This window comes from Echeneis naucrates, chromosome 10 (genome assembly GCF_900963305.1).
Source record: "Echeneis naucrates chromosome 10, fEcheNa1.1, whole genome shotgun sequence".
NCBI lineage: Eukaryota > Metazoa > Chordata > Actinopteri > Carangiformes > Echeneidae > Echeneis > Echeneis naucrates.
In genome coordinates, this window is record NC_042520.1 from 19,883,859 (window position 1) to 19,910,258 (window position 26,400).

A 26,400-nucleotide genomic window follows, 5' to 3' on the forward strand; every position below is an offset into this window, starting at 1 on the left:
CACATGGACAGCATATGTATTGAGGCTATAATGATTTTTTCATTGCTACACTCTGATCCTAATTTGAAGGGATTGCTGTACATCTGTTACATGGTCCACTATCATTTCCAAATTGCCCTCAAGGAATCATCAGTCCGAAAACTCTAGGCGCACTGCACTTTGGCTGACCGCTATTTGTGCATATTTGTGTGTGTATGTCTCTGTGCTTGCGGTAGAGCACTCTCCAGAAAACACAAATTCCAATTATCTTAAAATGCAAAATGAGCGCTAAATTAATCTCCAAATCAATTTATAATCCACCATATCCCCTTCGTCAATAAATCAAGCTCACCTTCCCTGCAATTACCCTCCTACGAGCAGGGCAGGCTGCTGGAGGGTGCGTTGAATTATGTCGCTAATAGAGGGGGATGTATCCTGGCCAGCAGGCAGCGTGTTTATACCTAGATGGAGCTGCAGATTAATATGACTATCAATCTAACTAACGGGCAGAGAGAGAAAGAGAGAGAGCGCAGATACCTGCTTGTGCTCAGACACACATACACACTTCTGTGCATGTACATATCTAAACACCAGTGAGCTTCAAGGGCTTTATTGGAGGCCGAACCTAACATAAATAATATATTTGAATATAAATGTTATATTAAATCTATTTCAATAAATAATCATCAAATTCTAATTCAAAAATGATTCTACTTGAACTCATTTTTCTAAAGTTTGCTTCAGATGTGAAACAGTGAAAGATACAGGAAGTATGCATCCAATCAGACCTCTCTCGCTCTTTATTTTGTGACCGAGCCAGAGAAAATGTTATCTGCCCTTTACCCTTGGTTAGGACTTCACAGCGCGCCAGAAGGCCTGAGGCCGCTCATAATTGCCTGTGTTTGTTTTAAAAGTGACAGGTGAATTAACCAATTACCTTTTGATTTATAGTGGGTGGAAACAAAAATCCCTGCTCTAAGGTTTCCTGAAGGCTGAACGCTGGCACTTTATAATGGGATTTATCTTTTTCTCTACCTGCCTTTAATCAAGCAGATTCGACTCAAGTCAGTCAGACAGCAGACACTGTGCAGATGGAGGTGATAGGATAGTCTGCTTCACATCACAATATTCACAACAAAGCACACTTCTGAGTTAACTTTCAAACTTAAGGACCCTTTCCAACTTAAAAGAATATATATATAAAAAAAAAAAAAAATCAAGATAGGTCGTGACTTCGGGAAGGCAGGGAGTTGCAACATGCTCTCTTGATGGTTTCCACTGCTGGTATATCAGAATGAATTTTACTGACGTAATTTTCATGAGGACAAACTTAAGCTGGTCACCTAGTCATTAATGACCATGATGAAAAGAGCCTTGTTGTTGAGCCAACCCCCAAACTCAGCTCACTCTCAGCCAAAGGTATTGTTGTGCTGTTTCTGGTTTCACAGCACCATGCTCGGCTGGTGACAGCTCTGTTACAGTATACGGACATATTTATTTATAAGCACCTATCCCATAGTCATAGACTTTTAAAGGTTTGGCCTAAATATGTCGACATTAGGAAAACTCTTTATTAAGAGGATCTGTTCAAAAGTTTAGGGGCAGCTACACAGAAAACCTGTTCAACCTCTCTCTTGAGCTTTGCTCAAACAGCTTAGAAGAGCTGGACTGAGGATCTGAGTGGGTTGATACTGTATGGAGAAGGCTTTAACAAATAAAAGAACACTTGATTTGACTTGCAGCTGTTGCAGTCATAAGTACAAGTGAGACAAGGTGGACAGCCTCAACAGAAAGGACCGTAGTGGTATAACTGTAGCGAGTTCATCATGACCTTCAAATCACTGAAAGACTGGGCTGATTTGAGCTTGGCAAAATTTCTTACCTCGAAATAGCAACCGTGTTGACTTGTTTGTTGAATTTTAAAAAGCTTTATTAATTAACAAGGTCAGAAATGCTGCAGAGACTTTTTTTCATGGCAGTTTCTACCATATGGGAGTGATGAAAATGTTTGTTTAGGATAATTTTAATTTATCATAAATGAGCATCACAGTTACACGAGCAATTCATTCGTTGCAACAGTGTCTGCAGATCCTTTTAATCATATTTTGCTAAAAAAAATATTTAAAAAAAAATCCTCAATTGCCTTAGAACTTTATTAGAAAAAATTGCCCTCTGTTGATGATAACAGTTACAGAGGAAAATAAATACAAGCAGCATGGCAGCATAGTGGTAAGCGCTGTTACCCCTGAACAAGGTTTGATTCCTGGGTGGATGGAGGTAACAGTAAGCTAGGATGTCTTCTGATGAGGTCAGATGACAGCTGTACAATCGTCTGGTTGTTTAACTGGGCCTGGGGCCTTTCTGTGTGGAGTTTGCATCTTCTCCCTGTGCCTACATGGGTTTCCTGCAGGTACTCCAGTTTCCTCCCACCGTCCAAAGACATCATGTTTGGGTTAACTGGTGACTCTAAACTGTCTGTAGGTCTGAGTGTGAGTGTGAGTGGTTGTTGGTCTCTGTCTGTCTCTGTGTGTTGGCCCTGTGATGGACTGGTGACCTGTCCAGGGTGACCCCGCCCCTCACCCAGAGTGAGCTGGGATTGGCTCCAGCACCCCCTGTGACCCGGTAGAAAATGAATGAATGAATGAATGAATGAATGAAAATATATACATAGATCAAACAGCACACACAGTCTCAGACAGACACACTAGCCTGTGTCAGCTGACTCAGTCATTAAGAGTGTTGAAGGCGGCCACAGCCCAACTTGGCATTTTTTCTGTGTGTGATTGTGTGTATGTGCGAATTGTCAGCACACTGCATAGAAACAGAAGCATGTGTGTGTCTTCACTTGTGTGCTAATATTCCTTTTATGTCAGGTCAGTAACCTCAGGCTCTGAAAAATGGATCAATATCTGTCAGTACAGACAAGCAACAAACTTACTTCAAACTTACTGGGCCAGTATCTACATTCACTGTATGTACGTGTGTGTTTGAATGCAGTTCTAAGAACATTAATCTTAAGACCGTAATTTAAAATGTCGTTGTGCAGGCTGGGTCTACCATGAATGTATTCCCGTTTGACCATGTCATGTTCTTACACTTACAAATCATACATTTCACAAAAATCTCTAACCTCATTCATATTCATCTATGTCTTTGAATGTAATAATGTAAGTCCTAGACAAAAAAACATAATGTTGGACTCAACTTTGTTAATTGGAGAGAAAAATCACAGATTTTATACATCTGATGGCTCAATAACCAGATTGCCAGCTTCAGAAGGCACTCTGGGATTGGCAGTTTGATGGATAGGTTTCAGCTCGGGTCAACTCTGGAAGAGAATAAAATCAGCAGTACTGCTGGATTCTACCATAAATATTACAAGTGTGTTGCCTTTACGAGGGCCCCCAGGTGTAAATTTAAGGCTGAATGATAATGATACTTTTCAGCATTTTTAAATATTAGCAAAACAAACAAAAAAACCACAGTATTTTTATTGAATGGTTTATAGGAGAGATCTGTACTGCATCACACTGCAGGTCACAGACTAGGTGACTGTTTTTTTTATTAACAGGTATTAAAGTTTCACAACTGAACCAAAGCAGTAACTTTCTTTCTTTCTATTGTAGAAAATGATTTATGCACAGTTTTTGTCTGAAAGTCAGAAACTGAGGTTAGAAGGTCAGGTATAGCTTTGCACCAATAAACACATTCTACCCAACTCTTTGCCTCGCTGTTTTAACATTTGATTGCTGCTTAATCAATAACAATGAACAGTTATGGCACATTCAGTGTTGTTATCTCATGAAATAACATCAATGTTTATTATATCAACAAATGCCAGAACTGCAAATAGTGACAGCTTTGGTTTCATATATTAATTCTTCACCAATGGGCTGTTTGCCAGAGATATTGTCAGCATTTAGAATTAATGACTCGATAACTAACTGCATAAAAAAAAAAAGCTAATTAGTCACAAAAGTACAAACTACAAAACATTAAAAGTAAGAAATCTCTCTTAAGACTGACAATGAAGACTCGAATGAGGTCAAGAAAATGTACTCAGAGAGTACTCATAGGGATCGCTTCTCAGTAAACACCCTGAATCTTTGATTATCAGCTAACGTGGCACCTCTTGCCACTGCCATGCTTTGGAGATCTCTGACCGTCTCAGGGAGAATGAGAGAATGCCACCTCTAACCTAATCGTCACTTTCGGTAACAAAGTCTGCAGGAAAATCACACATCGTGGCTGAACAGCCAACTGAGTTTGTGTGAACGTGTTGATTTGGTCATGTTGCTTTTCGCTACATGATATTGATGAGATCAGGTCTTGTCTGATTAAAGAGGAAACTCAGCTCTCTTGCCTATTATTTGACTAACACTCTTCCTCCAGTGCTGCCACCATGAACACTCATCCATTGTGTCTCACAAATAACTGACAACTGGATGTTGATGATCTGCTTCAGGAGGTTGAATAGCCCTCTGTCATATAAGCACGAGCTTCCTCTATTGCACACTATTTGGGATAAATTAATGAAATACATACCACTTCAGGAAAGGAAACATGTCTTCACGAAGGACACTCAATGAAGGACACCGCCTGAAACAAGCGCTGAAGATGAAGCGAGGACGGAAATACCACCTTAACTTTACAGAGCCGTCTTTCTAACACAAGAGCGCTTTGACACACAAGTTGCTCGGTTTTCACGCCTCCTCCTCTGCCCTCCTTTTTCCTTTGCCATTGTCCTTTCCTCCATATCTGCACCCAGTCAGATCGCATTTCAGAACACCTTAAAATCCACTGAACATCAAAGTGTCAGAACCAAGGCTTACTTTTTTTTTTTTTTTCCTCAGAAGACTGAGGGGCAGCAGGCATTGGTTCAAGCTGGCTTGCACTGGCACATGTTGGCCCACATTGGCAGGACAGCAGTACTGACTCGATGGCTGCCAAGTAAAAGAGGGCTGCCAAAGAAACTTCAAATGACTGCTCTGCTCCTATTCTGCTCTCTCCTACTCCCATTTTACTCTCTTAGTGCCATTGTCTGTTTCCCATCCACTCTCACTTTCCACTTGCTGTCTTTATCTCCTGCTCCCAGTTTGTTAATCTGATGAGAAGAAAGGTTAAACAGTTGGCTGGCATTAGAAAACACCCTTGTGACAACTATGTGTGTGCTTCTTGTGTGAAAGTGTCCACAGAGAGTACATTTATTCTCAAATGCAAAGAGAGACAAGTGGTTTGGCTTACAAGAAATATTGCATGAGGACAGTTATGAGAGAAGCAGAGAAAAAAGGGAATCATAAATGAGAATGAGGCCTTCCTCCAACAACATACACGTGAGACTGCTTTGAGGAAATTGGAATAGAGTAATGATGAAATTTCAGGAGGCAAACTGCAGTTTAGTTTGTACATTCAACCAACTCATACAAGTAGTCACAGCACGACGGCATAGTGGTTATCGCTGCTGCTCCAAAATAAGAAGGTCTCAGGTTTGATTCCCAACCTCGGGCCTTTCTGTGTGGAGTTTACATGTTCTCCCCGTGCCTGCGTGGGTTTCCTCCCACCGTCCAAAGACGACATGTTTGGGTTAACTGGTGACTCTAAACTGTCTGTAGGTCTGAGTGTGAGTGGTTGTTGGTCTCTGTCTGTCTCTGTGTGTTGGCCCTGTGATGGACTGGTGACCTGTCCAGGGTGACCCTGCCCCTCACCCAGAGTGAGCTGGGATTGGCTCCAGCACCCCCTGCAACCCGGAAATGGGTAAGTGGTAGAAGATGAATGAGAGTGAGCGAAAAGGTTTTTTCCATATTTGGTAGAGATCAGCAGAAATACAGCATTCCTCTATCTAAATTGGTAACTAGTGATTACTTATAATGGAGTGAAATCAGGGGGTTGTGTATGACCAGGAAGTTCAAGGTCTGTTACACAAACTTAAATTCTTCTTGAACATGCATATTAAAAGGGCAGAACATGGAACAATGGCACTACATTAAGACTCCTGATTTCCCTAAACTGTTCCCGGGCCTTTGGAAAAGTTCCTGAGCCATTCTGTTTTAATAAACAATGAATGGTATTGTTTTTCTGAGGGTGACAGCCTCGCTACAAGCCCAGTCACTGAGCCAGACATTAGAGCAGCTAGACAGACAGTAAACCTGCTTCATAAATGCAGCAGAGATAGCCAGCCAGACAGCCAATCAAACAGTTAACCATGCAGTCAAACAGCCAGAAACCCATCCACTTTGAAACCCATTTCACCAACAAGCCAACAAGTCAGACTGTCTACGCTGCCAAGACGTCAACAAGCAGAGGACCCTACTAAGATAATCCTCCTGCCAACATGTTAGAATGAGACAGTCGATGAACTGGCCAGTAAATTTACAGACTCGCTCAGGCTAGTAAGCCTTTCAGCTGGCTAGTCACTCGCTTTCTCAAACAAAAAACAAGTTATAGCTCCATCCATACAATGTGTTGAAGTGAAGGCGACACCACAGGCATGAAATCTCCCATCTCACAGCACCTTGTCACAATCTAACACTCATTATTTTCTTCTCTCAGAGTCCTTCTCTTGATCACTTCGCCTTGTGTCTTTCTTATTCTTTGCCCTCTTCTGTGTGTGTATGTGTGTGTCTTTATCTACTTTTAATCCCTTTTCTGTAGACCTCTTACAGAAAGTTGGGTGTTGTGGGATGGAGGTACGGTGAAAAATCATCACAGCATTACGGCCTCAAAAGTAAACTGAGACCTCTCACTGTGTGTATCAATTTCTCTCTAAGTGATGTGTGAGTGTGTGTATTGGTATCCTAATCATAGTCGGTGTATGGAGGGGCTTGGGCAGTCGCAGCACGCCCTCCCTCCCTCCTAAGGTCCTTATACCTGCAGAGAAAATGGATTTTTCCTTCTCTTTTCTCCTCCATCTGCCCCTTTTCCTTCCTTCTTTATGTACAGTTCAGCACTCTGTAACCTCCCTCTGTTTTTCTCTGCATCTATTTACCCTCTCTCCCCATCCTTCCAATTTAACTACTCTCTCCCAGACTCTCACTTTCCCCTCTCCTTTCTCTTTCCCTTTTCCACCCACCTGGCGTCATTTCTTTCGTCCTCTCCCTGTGCACATCTCTCTCTTTCTCCACCTTATGTCTGAGACAATGTTATTTTCCACTTATGGTCTCTTGAGAAAGAATGTCATTCCACCTTTAATGCTTGTTCACCTTTGGTTTTATAACGCTCTCTCCTGGTTGTACTCTCTTTCCAACCCATACAAGCCCACACACTACAACACACACAGGGGATCTGCAGTGTTTTGAAAATCAACAGACAACAGAGCGACTCCTGCATATCCACCCCACCATATGAAATGAAGCATGTAAAACGTCGGGGTGGGAGAGTGGGTGGATGTGCCCTGGAGCATGATATTCCACAGGAAATCATGAGAAGAAGATTGCAAAACCCCCCTCAGTTTTACAACTATTACTCAACAATAAACAAGACAGAATGGTTTAATCAAGAGTAATCAATGCGGGCAATTCAGAAACATTTTATTTTATTAGAGGATAAGCTGTTATTTCACTCTGCTTGATTTTAAGCTCACCTAACCACTGAAATTTACCTCTAATCAGTCCCTCCAAGACTGTTGCAGCCTAAAATGCCAGATTTCATAGCAGCTTTTTAAAAAAGTTGTGATGTTTTGAGGCGCTTTTTTTTTTTTTATATTTTTTATCAGCTTGTGCTTTTACAAATTTGTTATAAATGATTTAACTGTTTTTTGGAACCTTACTCCAACAAAGCTCAACAATTCTATCGAAATATGCTTAATTTGCATTTTAAATTCAAGTGCAGAGAATATTTTTGAACATAAATATACGATGAGTGTGTATGTCCTACTTGGGCTTTGCAACAAGCTATTTAAGAATTTAACAGTTAGGATTAGAGATATATGAAGCCAACACAAAACAAAATTTCACCAGGAAACGTGACGAGATTTCTTCAGCCATCTCAGGTCAACAAAAACATGTTGTGAAGACTGATATAGCACAGCCCTCGAAAGTTATATGGTAAATGCGTGAGCAAAGAAATGCTAATTTGTACATCCAACAGTCAGAGTGCAACATTAGCATTGTTTCTGGCCATTTGATAAATATGAAGCTAACATTTGCTTTTCCTTCAGCCCTGTTTTTGATCTCTACAAACTCCTGAAGGAAATTTCCACCTCTTTAGATGCTAAATAGCTCCATTATTTTCACCAGCTAGGTTTTTTGTTGAAAAAGGAATTATGTCCCCCGTGGCCAAAAATGCAAATATCAGCATGGTGAAGGATAGTTAAACTAAAGTACACTGTAGAGGCTTGTAATCAGAGAGGAAAAGCAGATTTGGGTGATAATAATAATCACTTTACATTATCCACCCAAATATGCATCTATTGCACAGTGTTATCATTAAAAATCCACCAGTAGGTTACAGTGGCCATTTCAGTTTTGGAAGGGTAGAATTTAACTTTGTTTCACCACAACAAAAGTGTCATTAAAGACATACTGTATCTACACTGCATCATTTTCAAGTGACTTTAAGCTGACGCAGCGATGGAGGTTGTTGTTCATTTTAACTTTTTGATTATTCAAGAAATGTGAAGATTTAAAGCTACTCTGCGAGACGTCTGTTGGTCCACTTGCAACAGTCTTTATGCATGACACCTTTTATCTACCTCTATCTTTCAGGGATGTGACTCTATATATAGAACAAACTATGTAGGAAGAACATGTGACCACTCTTTATCCTGCTAACAGACCTCTTGTGGGTTGACTGTTCCGTTCCTCTAACTGTGGGAAACAGGTGTCAATGAGTAACACATTTGAAACACAAAAAAAAATTTGGTATGTGGGCGGGCTGTCTTTAATCATTAAACAGATTTTTGTGTGCAAACTACATCTCTATATATGGCATCAAACATGTTCATGTTTTTAAAAGGCTCTCCAGTTGGGTTCATCAGAGAAACAGCAGCTAACTGCATAATTGTCTTCTATGTAGACTTTCTTTGATATCGGAGCTCTTCAGGGGTTTGCTGGTGACCTCAGAAACAGGACTTATCATTTACCACTAGCTACTATACTTGGGGGCAGACCAGGGCCTACTGTATGTATCAAAGAAGCCTGGGCTTTTTTCTAGATGTTACCAAAAGGCCCACTAATAATTTTTCCTTGAGCCAACCAAGTTCTATTGTGTATCTAAGAGTTCAACTTAGATTTTTCACCTCAGAGACAAGACAAAAAGCAAATAGTTTTCATAAGAGGATTTTCCACATGCAAGGTTTTCTGGACAAAACAGCAAAAAAAAAACTCTGCTGCTAACTAGCCTGAAACCACAACAACGACATTCAAAAGAATATATTTATAACCAGGAGAAGCTCCTGATTCTTTTCATGCAGCTATGTGTTGAATGGTGCAGAATTCACTTCTGAAATAATGAAACACTGATTTAAACTAAGAGGGAAGCCAGAGAGGGACAGAGTTAGGATAAAGTAATAAAAAGATGTCAAAAAGGAACCTGGAGAAGGAGCAGAAAAGACAGGTCTGTAGAAAAGCTCATCATTTTCCCCCCAGCCCTGTCTGTCACTGCTTGTTAATTCACTAGAGATGATATAGACATCTCAGCACACACACATCTATCACCCTGACAAGAGGAATGTGCAGACAGGTGGATGGATGGCTTTGGACAAATGCATAAATAGACAAAGAGTGTAAATGTAAGTGAATGAGTAGCAGGGAACATAGACCAACATAAACGGATTTCCTGTTTGCAAACAATAAATGAAGGAAAGAATGAAAGCAGCCTGCCACACAGCTACTAGAGAAAATAAGTAAGTAACTGGAGTATAGTCAAATTACAGTTCCAGGTTGTAAATATGGAAAATGAGACTTCTCTCATTTCTGAAGCGTTGATAGTACATGCCATGGATAAGGATGGCTGAACGTGATAACTGGCTGGCTGGATGGCAAATATGGAGTCAGAGAGGTTGGTTCCTGACAGGAAGGTCAGTTTTAGACTACATTAGCACTAAAAAAATGGTGGTTTTAGGGAATGTTAAATAAATAAAAAACAAATGTTAAGCTATTGTGAATTCACCCATTCGTTTATGAGCTGCCGCCAGTTTACAATTTGTCATGTTTTTTGTCTTTTGCAATTAGTATTAACCCTATTTATAGGAGAGATGTGAGGGCTGTACACTACCTCGTGTGGTACAGACCGTCCACACTGTAGCTGTGCCTGCTTTGTGTTCCATATTCCTCTAAATGAGACCATTATTTAAAAATTAACATCCTGTTGCATTGAAGAAAATTTTAAACTACAGCCTGAGACAATAAACATATGACAAAAATGTTTGCTGAGCAAATAAATAAAATGAGAAGTTGGGCTATTATCCCATAGACTTCAACACAATATGCTTTTTTTTGTTTGTTTGCTCTGTTTTTAACAACTTGTGGATTGGCCTCTAAGGCTCATTAGATAGAATGCAGGTTAAGGCTTTTCTGCACTGGCCTCTGTGAACAGTTTCTGTATTAAACCAGACCACAATCTTCCAAAATCTTATTGAAGAGATGCGAGTCCATAAATATAAGATAAAGTTGAATAAAGCTGTATGTACTTAATTGCAATATCACACTTTTTTGGGGAAAACATGTTCCATGTCAATATTTTAGTTGTACATTGATTTGTGTAAATTTACTATATAAACATAGAAATTTCTAGGTTAACTGATGAAACTGTCCGTAGGTGCCCTGTGATGGACGGGTGACCTGTCCATGGGGGGATTGGCTCCAGCAGACCCCCTGACCAGGAAACGGAAAAAGCGGTAGAAGATGGACGAATGGATGGACACAGAAAGTGCTGTTGCATTTTTGCTGTATGTAAATGTGTTTTGAGGAGACAGAATTGTGTTATATACACAGTGCCAGAGTGAGACAGATTTAAGTCAAAGCCTCCTTGACTATCCTGATATGTTGTCCAATACGTGTAATTCAATGTTGACCGCTGTTATTGAGGCCAAAGCAATGGAAGCAGCAGAGTGTCAAAGTGAAGCATCAGACCAATTCCTGTTACGGTGACATTTTTGAGTGGAGATTCAGTGCAGCGCCTTGGGAGCATACAGTGATAACTGAAATATGAAACTTTGGGAAAATTATGGCAGTTTCCTCATAACAGGAACAATATGCATCAGAAAACAATTAACCATAAATTCTTCCTGTGCATTGTAACACATGCTGGATACAATACTCTGGTAATATAATGTGATCCAGCTGGTAGCTCTCCACTTGGATAGGGGATGCTGTGCTTTTATATGTGTGTGTATGTGTGTGTGTGTTAATAAGAGACCCTGAGACAATGACAGACACCAAGCCCTAATTAGGTTGTCATGCTGGGAGAACGAGGGAAAGACAGAAAGAGAGAGGGAGAGAGAGCCTATTAAGGAGGATAGGTGACAAGCTCTTACAGGAAAAGGAGGTGGGATGAGAGTGCGAGAGGGTGGGGGGTAAAGGGAACTGGGTGCAGTCAGGGAGAAACAGGCGGCGTGAGAGAAGGAGGACGGGAGGAAGATGGATAGGGAGAAGGATGTAAAGAGAGGAAAAACAGGAGGTGAGGAAAAAGAAGGGCCGAGGCAGGTGAGATGAGGGGAGAGCGGACTGGGTGTAGGAGGAGAAAAGGAGTGGGAGGGAAAAGGTAATGGGGAGAAGGTGCAAAGTGAATGAAATAGGAGACCGTGGAGGTGCTGACGGTATCAGATGGAGGGAAGCAGCATGATTGCTGATCCACTGCACAGCTCAAGCTTGTCCGATGTGATGAATTTTTCCCTTTGGTCAAATATATAAGACATATATTTTGGTGATTAATCCTATCAGTAATAAAAAGGTAATGACACCCTGCCAATTGGAGATGTGGGAACAGCGTTACGACAAAGTGTCTTAGAGTGAGAAATGGAAGGGGTCCGTCAACAGGAAAGGCTTTCAACATAAAAAATAAACAACGACTGGACAGTGGATGCAGCAGAAATGTTGCAAAGGAAGAGCGTGTGCTTTGAAAGAAGGTAAACTGGGTCATTCTCTCCATGCAGGTGTGGCTAACCTTCGGGCTGTCTAATTTCTACAGTTTGAAGAATCCCATACTGTTCCCGGCTGGACTCGTCGCAGCGCCACAATGCTTACAGGCATCAGCGACGGCACCATGCAATTTAATTTCCATTTAGCATGCATTTTTTAGTTACTGAAGAGTAAAATTACAGCTGATGTGGAAGAAATGTATATTTTGCTTGTCATAGGGTGGTCCACTCAGACATCTCAGCTGTCATAAAGTATATTCATATAGAGAGGGATATTGTTTTAGTTCATACAGCATGAAGGGTGTGATAACTGTGAATCAACATTAATGATGAACATTAACACCAGAAACATATATATTAATTAGAAAAAGCTATGTAAGAGTAAATAAATAGCTAATATGTGCATTCATGGTTGTGTACATACCAAGCCAGGCAAAAGGGTTGTGAGTTTGGCGTCAAACCTCCTTTCCTACTCGCCTTTCTCCAGAGGTGGAGGGTAACACCAATGCCTCTTGTTTCATTTTACTACATTAAAGCAGGCATGCTAACCCGCCTCATTACTTTCTGATAGCAACTCACTGTTGCCTCTGATGTGCCCTTAAGATGTTATTCTGCTCAGAGGACGCATTATAACCTCTTGTTTTGTAAAAGGCACAGTGGTCAGAGTTCTCATCCAGCTACAATCACCATGACCCGCTCCTAGGAAGAAACAAGCACGTTCAGCAGCAAAGACAAACAGGGGGCCTTTAGGGTCATCAAAGTAAAATAACTAAAGTTAGAATTCCCTGTGGATATTGGCTGACTGGAAGCAAAATGGCTACTTTTTACAGGTTTGCAGGGCATAAATTCATTCAGTTAAGTAACACACACACACACACACGCACACTATCTCCAACCCCACCACTGTATTTTCATCTCACACACAAAGTGACAGTTATATCCCTCAAGGACCACGCAGAACTCAGGCCAAATTCTTCTGCAGTGCCAGCAGCCGTTTTGGCAGCAAACATACACGCACACAGAAACATGCTAACACACACCTGCAAAACCGACATACAACAATGCCTTTTTTGATTGTAAAGTACCCCTGTGGCTCTGAAATTCCCAGTGAAATGTAATATCCAAAATGCTGATGACAGAATTGTAATATGTTTTGAAACACTAACCATTTGTGTTTTGGAATATTGATTACTCAGGGAGTATTCTTTTTTATTTTTATTTTCCGCAAAATGGATAGCAAGCAATTTTGAATAAAAGCATGTACTCCTTTTATTAAATGCCAAAAAAAAAAAAAAAAACAGGTCTGTTTTTGGCCCATGCAATGTAAATGGGCCCCCTGGGTAGGGAGAGAACACACAGTCAGAAATCTATTCCAAAGTTGCTCTCATGATGAAATCAACAATACTGAGGCAACTCCAGGAGCACTGCTGCAGGTCAGAGTCAGGCCAAAAATATTTTGTTTGCATATTGGTTAACTTTTTCTTATTCAGTCCTCTGAAGGCAGTTTGTGGGTGCTGGAAATAAAGTGTGCTTTTCGCAGTGTACTTTGACCTTGCTTTCATATCGGGAGGGGAGCGTTGTTTATTTGATATTCACAAAGTGCTATCAACAGTGCACCCAGGTGGACCAGAAATAATCCTGCGTCGAGTTTCTGCGGAGAATTTAGGTTGTATCCCAAATACTGTTAGTCATTTTACTTCAGGGTTGATTCACGACTGTACCAAAGTAGTGGTGAAAATGGTGGAGCTCGGGATGCCCTATTTATAGTTTGCAGTGCCATAATTACCTTAATACACACGTGTAGAATCCATTGTCTTCCATTTCAGCAGATCTGAACCAGATGGAGTCGTCTTCTTTACTCAGCCTGTGGCCTGAGAAAATGATGGGCTCCTAAAGGACAGGATGCAAAATGACATGAAACGTATGAATGTGTGCTGTATTTTCAGCGGGCTAATAATCCACAATGCATGTGACCACTGTATGATTTATCAGTCCCTCTAGTTTCTTTGCATTAGCTATTACTCAGCCAGAGCACAAATAAGTGCAAAGTGGGTAAAAACAGCTGTAGGATAAGTCCAACCAACAGCCGAACTACTGCAACTACTGCACCTTCATCCCTACAAAACCTGCCAACAAGCTGCCAGCAAGCAAGGTAATCAAAACTAAATTCAAATTAAACTCCAGAACTGTCATTTGTTTTATTTAATTTATATCTGACATGGCCAATTCTAATTCTCTCTCCATGAATCTAACACTCCTTTTATTCTTTCTTCCCCAAATTTGAAGTTTCATGTCTCCCATTTCACAGTCAAGAAATGGCACTAATTTGGAAACTACAGTGAAATTACTACTTGCAGCCTGCTAAGTTCTTTTTCTTCTTAATTGACAATATTAAAGAGTCATCTCATGCGCCTGAGTATCTCCAACTGCGACCAAGTTCATTCAAAAGAGAGTTTGTATGTTCAGCATGCTTCCAGAAACACATTTTCTGACCCCTTTATTAACTCCTTAAGCCATTTGATTCAACTATAAATGTCAGAGCTAGTGTTATGAATATATAAAAAATGTCAATAATTGAATTTTGATGTAAGGTTTGGTCATACAAGGTCTGCATATTACATTTTAAACAACACTTTAATCATGTTTTATTGTAATCAGTCTGTTTTTGCTCGAAGAAAGTTGGATGTTTGTGTGTTTGCGTGCCTCCTGCTGAACTGCCTTGCCCACAAATTTAAATGCAAAGGGACTGTGTGCATGGAAGCTCACAGAGTGAAGTAGGCAATGCTTAGTTGAGACAGACCTTCCTGACCTGAGGGCAAAACTTTTTCATCTGAAAAAGCTCAAACTAGGAAAACTGAAACCGGACCACAGGCCATCTGACTCAGGGAGACCACTGGCTGAATTCCTGGTCAGCTTGTGGATATTTGTACAACTACATATGAAGCCAATGCTGAATATCTTTCCCAGTCCAATTGTGGCTGGACAGTGTTACCGACCAAGCATTTGTTTTTGTCTGGTAGTCTGTTACATTGAATGGTAGTTACAATCTTTAACATTAAATCTGTCATATATAAAACATTAAACAAATATTCATATTCATTCTTTTTCCTGTTTTTCCTGTTAGTTCATCGTATTAATACTAATAAAAGAAAAAAAAATCTACTCATTTCACTTCCTTTGTGTCAATCCTGATTTTTCTGACATACTGAATTAATGAGATATACTCAGGTTGAAGTTCAGCAGCGTCTCACCTCTGCATCTCCTTTGTTCTTGTACCAGATGAGGCGCAGCTTGGCGTTGGTGGCCATGGTGTAGTTGGTTCTGATGTAGCTGTAGAACAAGGCACACTTGACCCGAACAGGTTCGCCGGCCAGGACGTGGTACTCCTTCAGATCCACGGACCAGTCTATACATCCATCCACTTTAGCCAGGAAGGAAAAAGAAAGAAGAAGAAATACTGAGTGTGTTCTGATATAGTCTATATAGCTGATATTAAAGTGGACCAAAAATAAATAAATAAAATAAAATAAAATAAAAAAAATAAAATGAAATAAAACGATTGGTCGAAAGAGGGAAGAAGATTAGAAACTCAAATAGGTTAGGAAGTGAAACATCATCAAAAACACTTCCATAACATTTTAAAACATTTTTATACTATAGAAGAAAAATGCTTGGCAGGGAGAAAGAATAATAGAGAGAGGATGAGAGAGAAAATGAAAAAGGGAGGGTGTGATTGACAGGAAGTGCCTTTGATCTTGTTTTTTGGCAATAGTCTTTTTACTTTCAAGGCAATAAAAGATTGAATCAGAATTTTATAGTGTATTGATGCATTCTGGGAAGCGGAAAATAGAGCAGAAGATTAAAAGTGATACATACACACATTTTTTTTGTGTAGCAGACATAAACAGAAGGGGTGACAAAATTAAAAGTATTTCATTCTTACAACTGCATTTGCAATTTCCCTTTATGGATGCATTCTTTTCCTCTGGATCTATTTCATGAAACTGAGCGACAGAAAAAGATGATTGCAGACCAAAATTGAAATGAGTTGCAACAGGAGACACTAAAACAAAACAGAATAAAGCATGATGAGGAAGTGGAGACTGAATGGAATGAGAGAAAAAGAGGAGGGGGAAGTACGGGTTGGGGATATCGGGGTAGGACCAGGTCAACTGGAACGAACAGAAAGCATGTTGTAGATGAAAGACAGGCAGGAGCTGAGACACAGAGGTCAGGATGGAAAATGACAAAGAGCTTTCCCAAATGGACTTCCACCCCCCCTCTCTTTTCCCATTCCTCACTCTCTTTTTCTTCTAGCTTCCGTTCCCTTGTGGTTGGGAGCTCTGTTTTAACTGCAGCCCTCCAGCCTTCCCACCAAGTTACGGCCTTTACCAATCCAGAGACTTAATTGCTGTCTCTGGATTTGTCATCTCCCCGAAAATAACTTCCTTATTATTATTATAATTTTCCTTTTGCTTGTTTATTATGCACTACTGGCATTAACCACTGTGTGGATTAGGGATATAAATAAATACAAATACATCATTTGGATGGGACCAGATAATGCTCTCTGAATACAAATGAAGTGCATTTAAATTTTGCTGTAATATCTGTTTTCCCCTGCTGCCTGATTGGTACAAGTTACCGCATACGTCACATTATGTTTCACATGAGATGTAACTGAATGCTGGTGACTCACAGACGGGACAGAATATAAACATTGGCCTAATGGCCATAGATCAAATGGTATGAACAGCTTTCACAAATTCAAATTTGGTTAATAACAATCATATGTGCAAAGACTTGAGAGTAGCTAACTAACATTATGTATGATTTGACTTGAAGTTGGTTGTTACATATTTAGACTTGCCTTAGAAATACATGACTCGAAAAGCTTCTTTTTTTTTTTTTTTAGCATTAGCATTTTGCTTTTTTCTTTCTTTTTGTTTCCCAAATGCACCTACTCCCCATTTCTTGGCTTTCTCAATCCCATATTCAACAACGCACGTCACTCCGCTATTCATCAGATTTACCAACACATCAAGGTCACTTGATTGTCACATGATTTACTGTACTGTTCAGTCCTTTTTGTAACCTCAAAGTTGCTCCAGGTCAAATTCAACAGCAGCTCCAGTCACGACCCATCTGCACCAACACCATCCTCCACTGCAACAGCCTTCGGCGACCTCCCTCACCTAAACACACTCCTCCTTGCCCATTATCAACAACATCACTTTTGGTCAAACTAATATTGATTTGAAAAGATATATTTATCTGCAGTCTACGGTCTGTAGTTTGAGGTCCAGAGAAAATGGAAACGGTTTTTCATTTTTCTGAGGAGTTTGGTTTTGTTTTTTGACACACAGTTGGGGGAAGCCTGTCAGAGGGGCTGAGTGAAGGATTATGTTCCTGTTAGCATGAGAAGAGGATGGCAGTGTGCAGCTCTCATTTCCTTTCTCTGATTTTAAATGGAAACCAAGTACATCACCAGAATTACACTTGACCTGCCATGTCAACTTGACTTTCTCTCCACTGTGAGGTGGGACTTGAAAGTTAACACTGAAGCCCTAGACATTATCATTTGGTAAAAGACATTTCACAAAAGGCAGGGGTCGTTACCGTGGCTACCACAGTAAGTTGATATAAACATTTGGTAATGCTCTATTTAAATGCCAACTGTAATTTGTGTGAGTAGAGCCACTTCCTCAGATTTAAAGGCTTCATTTGCATGAGTTTGCAGCATAAATTTACAGCCACGTACTTAATTGGTTACATTTATGGATTTAGCAATATGCATCAAGTTACACAGGGGAGATTTAGTATTGCTATTCAAACACACACACACACACACACACACACACACACACCTTAAACAGATTTATTGCTCTGATGATATTTAACATTATTAATTTAATCATTGACAAGGTTGCCAGATATTCAGAGGAAGAGACATAACATTACAGTGTTTCTTTAAGCACATGAGGGAGAGAGAGCATAGCAGGTTTGAATGTTGGTTGAATTGTGTGTGTTTGAAATTAAGTAATGAAGAGGCCCAACTGACTTGGCGGTTGTTAAGGAAGGCATTGATACAAATTGAAGGTGTGGGGCCAGTTGATTCAACGCCTAATAGCAAGCATGTTGCACACGCAAACATACAACCACACACACACACACACACAGAGAAACACCCAGGGCTTCACATTAGATTGGTCTGGCGGACTAATGCCTTTTGTTTTAGACAATGTTGAACACAAGTCAGATACATACACGTGCACACATACGCACACACACATTCAGAAAAACTACAGGCAAATATGTAGCTGCAGGTAATAACCAAAGCAAACTTAAAATAACAAATTCATCAATGCTTTTATATTTGTGCATTTTTGTTAATTTGTTTGTGTGTGTGTGTGTGTGTGTGTGTGTGTGAGCAAGCGCACATGAGTTTGTAGCATGTGTGTGTTTGTGTGTACAGGGGACTGCAGCTGCATGTGTCTGTAGACATATCAAATGTGTGGGCGAGGTGTTAGCATGGGCAGATATATCATCCCCGACAGCTCTATCTGCATGTGGATGCTCCCAAACGGCAGAGTGAAAATAACCTGGATAAATGGCAAAGTTTCAGAGTTTGGAAAAGTGCAGAGAGTTTTTGGGCACAACTCAGAGACGACAAAACACACACGTACACACACACACACAGGTTTACACTTCTACCTTTTTCCATTGGCTGGTAAAATTTTGTTATCACGGATTCACAAAATAATTAAGTATAAGTATAAATTAGAGATAAAACCTTTTTTCATCTGTGTGTTACATCGTCTAAGTACAGAAACAAATTTAATAATGCAGGAAACAATGTTGAGGTTGAGCAAATTATTTAGCTAAAAACTATCTTATACGGAAAAAAAAAAGTGTTTCCCATAAAAACAACTTTTAGAGAAGCATAAAACGATTCAGATCTTGAGTTGGAATGTTGTCAATACATTGACAGTGTCACACTTTCTACTTGGCCTTTATATACATTTCATACAAGTGTCAAGTGTCAAATAACTGGATTATGATCGTACTGCAATCGGAAACTTTGAAACCATTCCTCCTGCTGATGATTTTAATAGTCTGGTTGTGTTTTTCCATGACGCCTCATGCAGGTAGAGGTGGCGCTGAGGTTTTATCTTATGGACAAAGCAAAGCAAAACCAACCTCAGCTCCTCCTGATTGACAGAAAAGCTCTGTCAGAGTGGATAACTCTTTTTGATATCCACTGATGACCGGTGGATATTTCTGGTCAACAAAGTGAGTCTATCTGCGTGTGTTGGTAACTCACAGCCCAGGAGCCACGATTCCAATATGGGTTGTCCAACCTTATAGAGTTGGATCAATTTGCTTTCCCTGGCAGTTTCATGCTGCTTGATGTCAGCAGATCAGCTGAGGTCAAACACTCTTATCATGTGCTGAACACTGGGAGGTTCCCTTCAGTACAACAGGCAATGCTACCAGCTTCCTAAAGGTAAATTCAGGTATCACAAACTGGTGCCAACAAACAAACGGTCTCCATGGAAACAACAGAATATTTACGCTGTAAAATTTCTATTACTAATGTAAATTAGTAGCTTTTTTCCTTAAGTAGGGAAGCCTTATTAGATTCTGTGAAGCAACAAATTGAACCACATGTGTTACTCGTGTTGTTCAGGCAGCTCCTCTGAGCAGTTTGCCCACTCTAGGTCACTGTCCATGGTGCTGAAGTTCATCCTGCAGCTCGTGCAAGCTCGAAGGAGAAAGATGCTTCTTTTAAGTTTGTGATTATTAAATAACTGACCAAAATAGGACGAACAGAGGAGTGAAACCAGAGAATACAAGTTGTTTTCTGTCTTCTATTGGACTACTGAAGCTCTTCATCATGAAACAAATGCTTTAGAGCTGCTGAATTAAATAATTAACCTTGAGGACATAAAAGCTGGATTCTGAGACTTTTGAATATGAATAGACTTTGAAATTCACGTAGTTGGAGAGGCTGTTCTGTTGTCTATTCATACTTAAACAGTCTCGAGTAAGCTTCTGAATGAAAGAATACATGGGTAGGCACCTTTTGCATGTTGTATGTGTTGCGCACTGGAAGTCTGAGAAGGTTGCCTGCTGATTATTGGCATGTTTGCAGACATGTAGATAAGTTAGAATAAGAAATTGTAAGGACAGAGATGGATCAGGATACACGAAGAAACTCGGCTGTGACCAAGACACACAGTCTCATCCAAAAACATTGGCTTTGTTATTATGCTGTGTTGACGGTTGTTCTGTCCTTAACACCAGAGCTGAATCTTGTCCTGCTGACAAGCTGTATAGCTTATTTTTTGTTTTTTTCATTCAGCTGATGGATTTCATTCAATAGGTAGAGAATGCTTTGATTTCATGTTGAATAAAGTGCCAGCTTGGATAGTCATCTCAATTCTGCAGAAATAACAGTATTTCTCCTTTCTGATTTTGAGTGACTTCACTAAAACGAGTGATTCTTGTCTGTTTGTTAAACATTCATTGGTGAGATGTTGCAGGTGTCTCAGTTTTATGACATAAATGTTAATTTATTCATCCAATCAATAATAGAAATGGCAATGTGCACAAATCAACCAGCACTGATTCTCAGTGCAAAAACAATTGTTTAAAAAAAAAAAAATCACAACAACCTAAAAAATATATGTACTTCATGAAAAGAGAACTCACACAACATTATCGAAGGGAGTATCATAAGGTGGGGCTGTAGCCACAGTGGTTGGACCATCACATTGGTGTAGAAAACAAACAACCTTTCATCTGAGGAGGGATCCGTCTGTTGTTCATTCAAACTGAGGTCATTCCCGCATGAACTGCCCTCAGCTTGACTCCTTCATTTCTTGTATTATATATTTCAATGTTCTCTACACGCGCACACACACACACACAAGCAGGGTGGGCTCTCCATTTCTTTGGAGAGCCCACATATGAAGGATATTGTCAGACTGTGACTCGTAAAATAATAAGGACACACAGTATGTTTTATCATGTCAAATACCTGGGGGAGGGTGACTCATGTAGTTCAGGCCTGTCACTCAAACTTAAAGCCCTTCAGAGCCCCCAGCCTGTCTGCACACCTCCCACAATCGCCCGCAATACCACTACAGCTGCTGCCATAATAATAGCTTGACCTGACCTGCACACAAGCACACAAACACAGGAACACACACACACACTGGCACGGGCAACGATCTCAAGTTTCGCAGAGGTACCATCACAGGCACACACACAAAAACTGAGGAAGGGGCGTATAGTCCAAAACAGACCCACACACACACGCACATACAAGACTATCACCACTCCGGGGCGATATACACCTGGACTGAGAGAAGAGGAGAGGGGAACAACACAAGAGGGAGAGGGGGTGAGAGATTAGAGCGAGAGAAAGAAACTATCAGAGGTTTATGCCGACATAAAATTTCAGCACAGAGCTGTCATGATGGTAACTCCTGTTCACTCGAAACCATTTTATGAGAATCGGCTTCATCCTCGACAAACCTCTATATATATGTTGAGAGGACACAGAGTGTGTGTGTCTGGAAAGGAGCGATGAACAGTGTAAGAAAGAGAAAGACAAAGTGTGTTAACCATTTTCAAAATGAGTTCTTAAAATGAGTTGCACTCTCGCACAAACCAGGGGAGTGTAGGCTACAAATGCGCACACACGGACACACACTAAAGCAGGAACACACCAAAGCAATCTATTCTGTGAGCTGTATAAATATGGTAATACATGTCTGGGTTATGGCCTTCAGCCAGTGCTATACGGTTACAGCAGTTTCTATCAGCATACAAGGCTTGTAGCGCGTACACACGCGTGCACGTTTACACACACACACATTCATGCAGGAGTGTCAAGGCTGAATAAATGGAGTTGACCAAAATCTGCTCTCTGTCAATTGCTGCCAAACAGACTAAAATGTATTCATGCTCACAAAAGCAACAGAAAGCACACACACTAACACCTTTCACACTTTAAAAAACAGAAATGTATCAAAAACATAATTTGGCTGAAATGATGATGAGTCTGTCTGTGTGTTGCTCATTGTGGGTTGGAGACGAAGCTACAGCTGTAACAAAAATGACATGCTCTTTTTCACAATCAATAAGACCTTGGAGAGTCATGTGACTGGGTGCAAACCAATAACAATCAAAAGCTCATTTGGCCTCAGATCACCTTGTGCCAAAGGAGGGAATGATTTATAAATATGTGTAGAATGAAGTGAGAAGTTTTGGCTATCAGAAGTAAAATGAGAATTAGCCACAACTTCAAATGATAATGAAGGGCAGTAACTAGTTAATTTGATACAATATTATCATCATTTTCATTATCCATCTGATTCATTTCATCAGTTTTGAATATTCTAATAAGGAAATTGAATACATTTACAACCAGCAGCTACTCTGTCAGACCTGCTGTCTAATCAGACAGTGCACACTTTTCCCATTTCATCTTCTTGTGTTGACTTCAGGTAAAAATGATGTAGAAGTTGTGTGAAAAGATGAATACCAATCCACAAGCATCCCAAACCTGCCAGTTCTGCTGCAAGTGGTCAGAGTGGTGTCATTTTTTTGTAATTTTTTTTTATTTTGTGGGCTCAGATTCAATCGGTCCACATTTTGTTGTGAGATGAAATGCATCAGCATTTAGTTTGAGCTGTGTTTACTGTTTCACAGTTTTCTATGACAAACATGAGATGCCGTTAACTGAGGCACCACTGCATTCTAAATGAAATTTAAATGAACCCATCGCTGCCGGCACAGACAATCAGCCAGAGTTCAGCTTCATTGTTCAAAAACCTCTAGCGACATAGTTAGTGTGACAGAAAAACTCCAGTTCAGTGCTTTATAGACATAGAGATATAAACATAGTCCATTGAGACAGTTTTAACTGTTTCTAAAGGTTGTCCCTTTTATTCTTCATTTCTAAGTTAGAGAAAAGTTACCCACACAGCTTTTCCCTCTGTTTTAATGTGTTTGATATAGTTTTATTATTTATTTGGTTTTTTTTTTTTTAAATGTGGTGAGATGTTCTTTAATTTACAAAACAGTAATAAATTGGCTAATACATTGCCCCCCCCCCCCCCCCCTCCCTTTATAGATGAAGTATTGAAGGCAAAGTATAACACATTTGTTCTTACCAAGGATTGAAATGGTTGCTTTATTAAATATAACACACCTTCCCAGTGAAACTGAATATTCCTGTAGTTATATGTTTTACAGAAGCATGAAATCTCTTTTCCCCTCAAAAAGAACTTCTATGGTGGAAATGTTTTGGTCTCTTCTATCACCAAATGGTCAGAGTGGCCTGGAAAAGAGTGGCCTACATTAAAGAGAAGAGAAAATGTGATTTGATTGGTCAGGCTGGAGGCCAGGCTCACCGCGGCTACAGTACCATTTCCAACTGTGTTATAGTCCTGCCATGTGCCTCTTGCACAGTCACTGTGATTGTGCCATGTGCATCGTATTCATTGAAATATAGCTCAGAGTATTGGTCCAAAGTGAGGCCTCTTTGAAAAACAGCCTCTTTAAAATGTGGTGGCTGGTTTTGTAGAGCAGGTCATGAAACAGAACAGAAGACGAAGAAGTTTGAGGGCGAAATCAGCAAAAAGATAAATGATATGTGAAGCAGAAGGAGAAAACGAAAGACTAGGAAAACAGAGGAAAGGAAGAGGATGAGGGAGTAGTTATGTCAAGAACTACTTAATGAAAAGTAATGAGTTCCATTTCCCTAGGAAGCAGAACACATTGGCCTTCCTATTAACCATAATAACTCCTGAAGAGGAATATAAGGCCAGATGAATGGATAGATAAAGTGAAGCACAGAGAAGGTGGAGAAGAGAAAAGATACGTGTGTGAGACTGGAAGAAAGTAGGTAATGTTTCCTGAACACATTACCACTCTCTGAATACAATACATACAATACTGATACAATTGTTACAAATAAATAAATCTTCCCACAGCAGAGGTAGGTGTAGATAGTGTTTCTGGAAATGTAGACCATGTATCCCATTAACCCAAATGGGAGCCACCCATTGGGATAGTGGAGTCTTTCACTGCTTCTATCCATCTGCCCTCACCAAAAATAGTTTACCTTGATTTAAAAATGGTGCCTTCCTTATGGCGTCGATAAAAAAATAAATAAATAAAAGAATATACTTTGCTTCATAACAGAAGTTGAATAGGATGAACAAGCGTGAGAAATGTTGAAAGGATTAACCAGACAAGCACAAGGAGAGAACAGAAACAGACCAAACTAATTACACAACATGTGGGAGGACAAAAACACAACCAGATCGATACAGAAAAACACGCGAAAGACTTATTTTTTTAACAACGGGATGAAAATGGAAAGATGGCGAGAAAATGAAATGAAATGACACAGAATTTGAATAAAAAGATGTTGGCATATGTCTGGAGAATTCTATCAATTACCATCAATTACCTGCTCCCAGGCTGTAATGCACAGACATCCATTGTTCCCACTTAATTCCTTGTTTATCATTGGTGTTTAATTCATGAGATTTTTTTCTGTATCACCCCGCTTGCTGATGCAACAGATATCTTCCCCTTTTTTTCTTTTAGTTTATGTTTATTTAGATAATGGATATCTTCTTAAGATGTTTTTCTGGTTTTAATCAATTGGCCAGCTTGAGGAGTGACACGAAAGGGGGAGACATATGAACTATGCGAACTAGGGACAGCGAACTGGACCAGCATTACTGACGAGTTTCAAAAATTCTTTTAAAAATTCACAAAACTTGAAAAAGAAAGAAAAAAAAAACAAACAAACAAAAACAAAAAAATTACAACACACAAACCACAAAGCAAAACTTCGTATTTAGAAATTTAAGGAGCCAGTAAAGAAGCTGTTTGTAATGTTACTGTTGCTACACAGACGGCGTTAGCATTAACTGTCAAAGGTGGGGCGCAATATCTGAATACATTTTTTTTGCCCCATCACGTTAGCATGCTAACCAACTAGCCCTGGCCCACATCAACATGTTACCAAATACCAAATTACTGCCCTGAAAACATAGCCCCATGTATTATGACACCTTGTCTTATTGGCTGAAGAGCTTGTGAAGCATCGATAGCCAACACCATTCACTCCTGAAATGAAACGGGTTGCAAACAAAAGTCTGTTTTAAAGTTGCACAGCAGCTGTTAAAAAAAGAAGCAAGATTCATAAAACAGGTTAAACTGTCTCCATGAAGTTTGTGACTCTACACACAGCAGCACCTTACTTCTTTTCCCTCACAATTACTAAGACCACAAGAGGCTGTTGAACAGTTAAATTGACCAATTCCAAGAAAGAAACCACATTAAGCAGCAGCAAGAAATTGACAAATAGTCCCTTTAACTACACATGTTTTTGGCCCAGAAAGCCATAATGAACCTTCTTTGGCTGCTGTCTGGTCAATCTGTATTTTAATGAGAGGGCCAGTGCCTGAGCTCAGACCTCACAAATTAACACATAGCATTAAAAGAAATTGTTGTTGTTGTCAAAGAAACTTCACTCTGAAACATCCCTTTATCATGGCGAGCAGCCGCAGCTTTTGTCTTGTTCATGTAGACAGTGTTGTGTATCTGCTGCAGTGAAACAAACTGGCTTCTAACTGTACAACAGGATCATGAGCTGCCATCTTGCATTTAACTTAAGCTCATTAGCTGGTTATTTCCGATCTTCGGCCTCCACTGTTTGCAGCAGCTTATGAGAGGGGCAGCACAGCGGCGTAGTGGTTAGCGCTGTCGCCCCACAATAAGAATGGGTCCTTTCTGTGTGGAGTTTGCATGTTCTCCCTGTGTCTGCGTGGGGTTCCTCCCACCATACAAAGACATGACTGGCAATGTTAAATTGACCGTAGGTGTGAATGGGAGCGTGAGTGGTTGTTGGTCTCTGTCTGTCTCTGTGTGTTGGCCCTGCGATGGGTGCGACCCGGATACGGATAAAGCGGATGAAGATGAGTGAGTGAGCTTATGAGAGAAGATGTTCAGGAGAAAGCAAGGCGCAGCTGTGACTCTACCTCTGTTATTTTTGTGGCAGCTACATATTTTATTTGCATTTTCGCATTTCTTACTATTCATATTGTTTTCAGCTTTAATCTGAGGGTTGTGAGCAGTTGTAAACTTCCTGTAGTGGTGACAGGTCTCAGTTGAGTTGTTGGAAGCTTGAGGGAAGTAGACTTAAAAAGTGATTGGAAGATATTCCAACTCCATAAACAGATTCAGATTTGATCAAACATGAGCAAAAGCCAATTCTACACCTGACGTAGTGCTGCAAAATCAATGGATGAGGA

General features: G+C 40.1%; 1 protein-coding gene across 1 annotated transcript in view; it reads right to left on the reverse strand.

Annotated features, from left to right (window-relative positions):
• The window catches only part of il1rapl2 (interleukin 1 receptor accessory protein-like 2), a 134,586-nt gene extending 115,397 nt beyond the window's left edge, over positions 1-19,189 (reverse strand). The window contains exons 1-3 of the mRNA XM_029511986.1: positions 19,144-19,189; positions 15,307-15,476; positions 13,842-13,945 (exon numbers count right to left, since the gene is read on the reverse strand). Of these exons, the coding sequence (XP_029367846.1) occupies positions 13,842-13,945; positions 15,307-15,476; positions 19,144-19,189 (320 nt within the window). The remainder of the gene's footprint in view (positions 1-13,841; positions 13,946-15,306; positions 15,477-19,143) is intronic.
• Between the last annotated feature and the right edge of the window lie 7,211 nt (positions 19,190-26,400).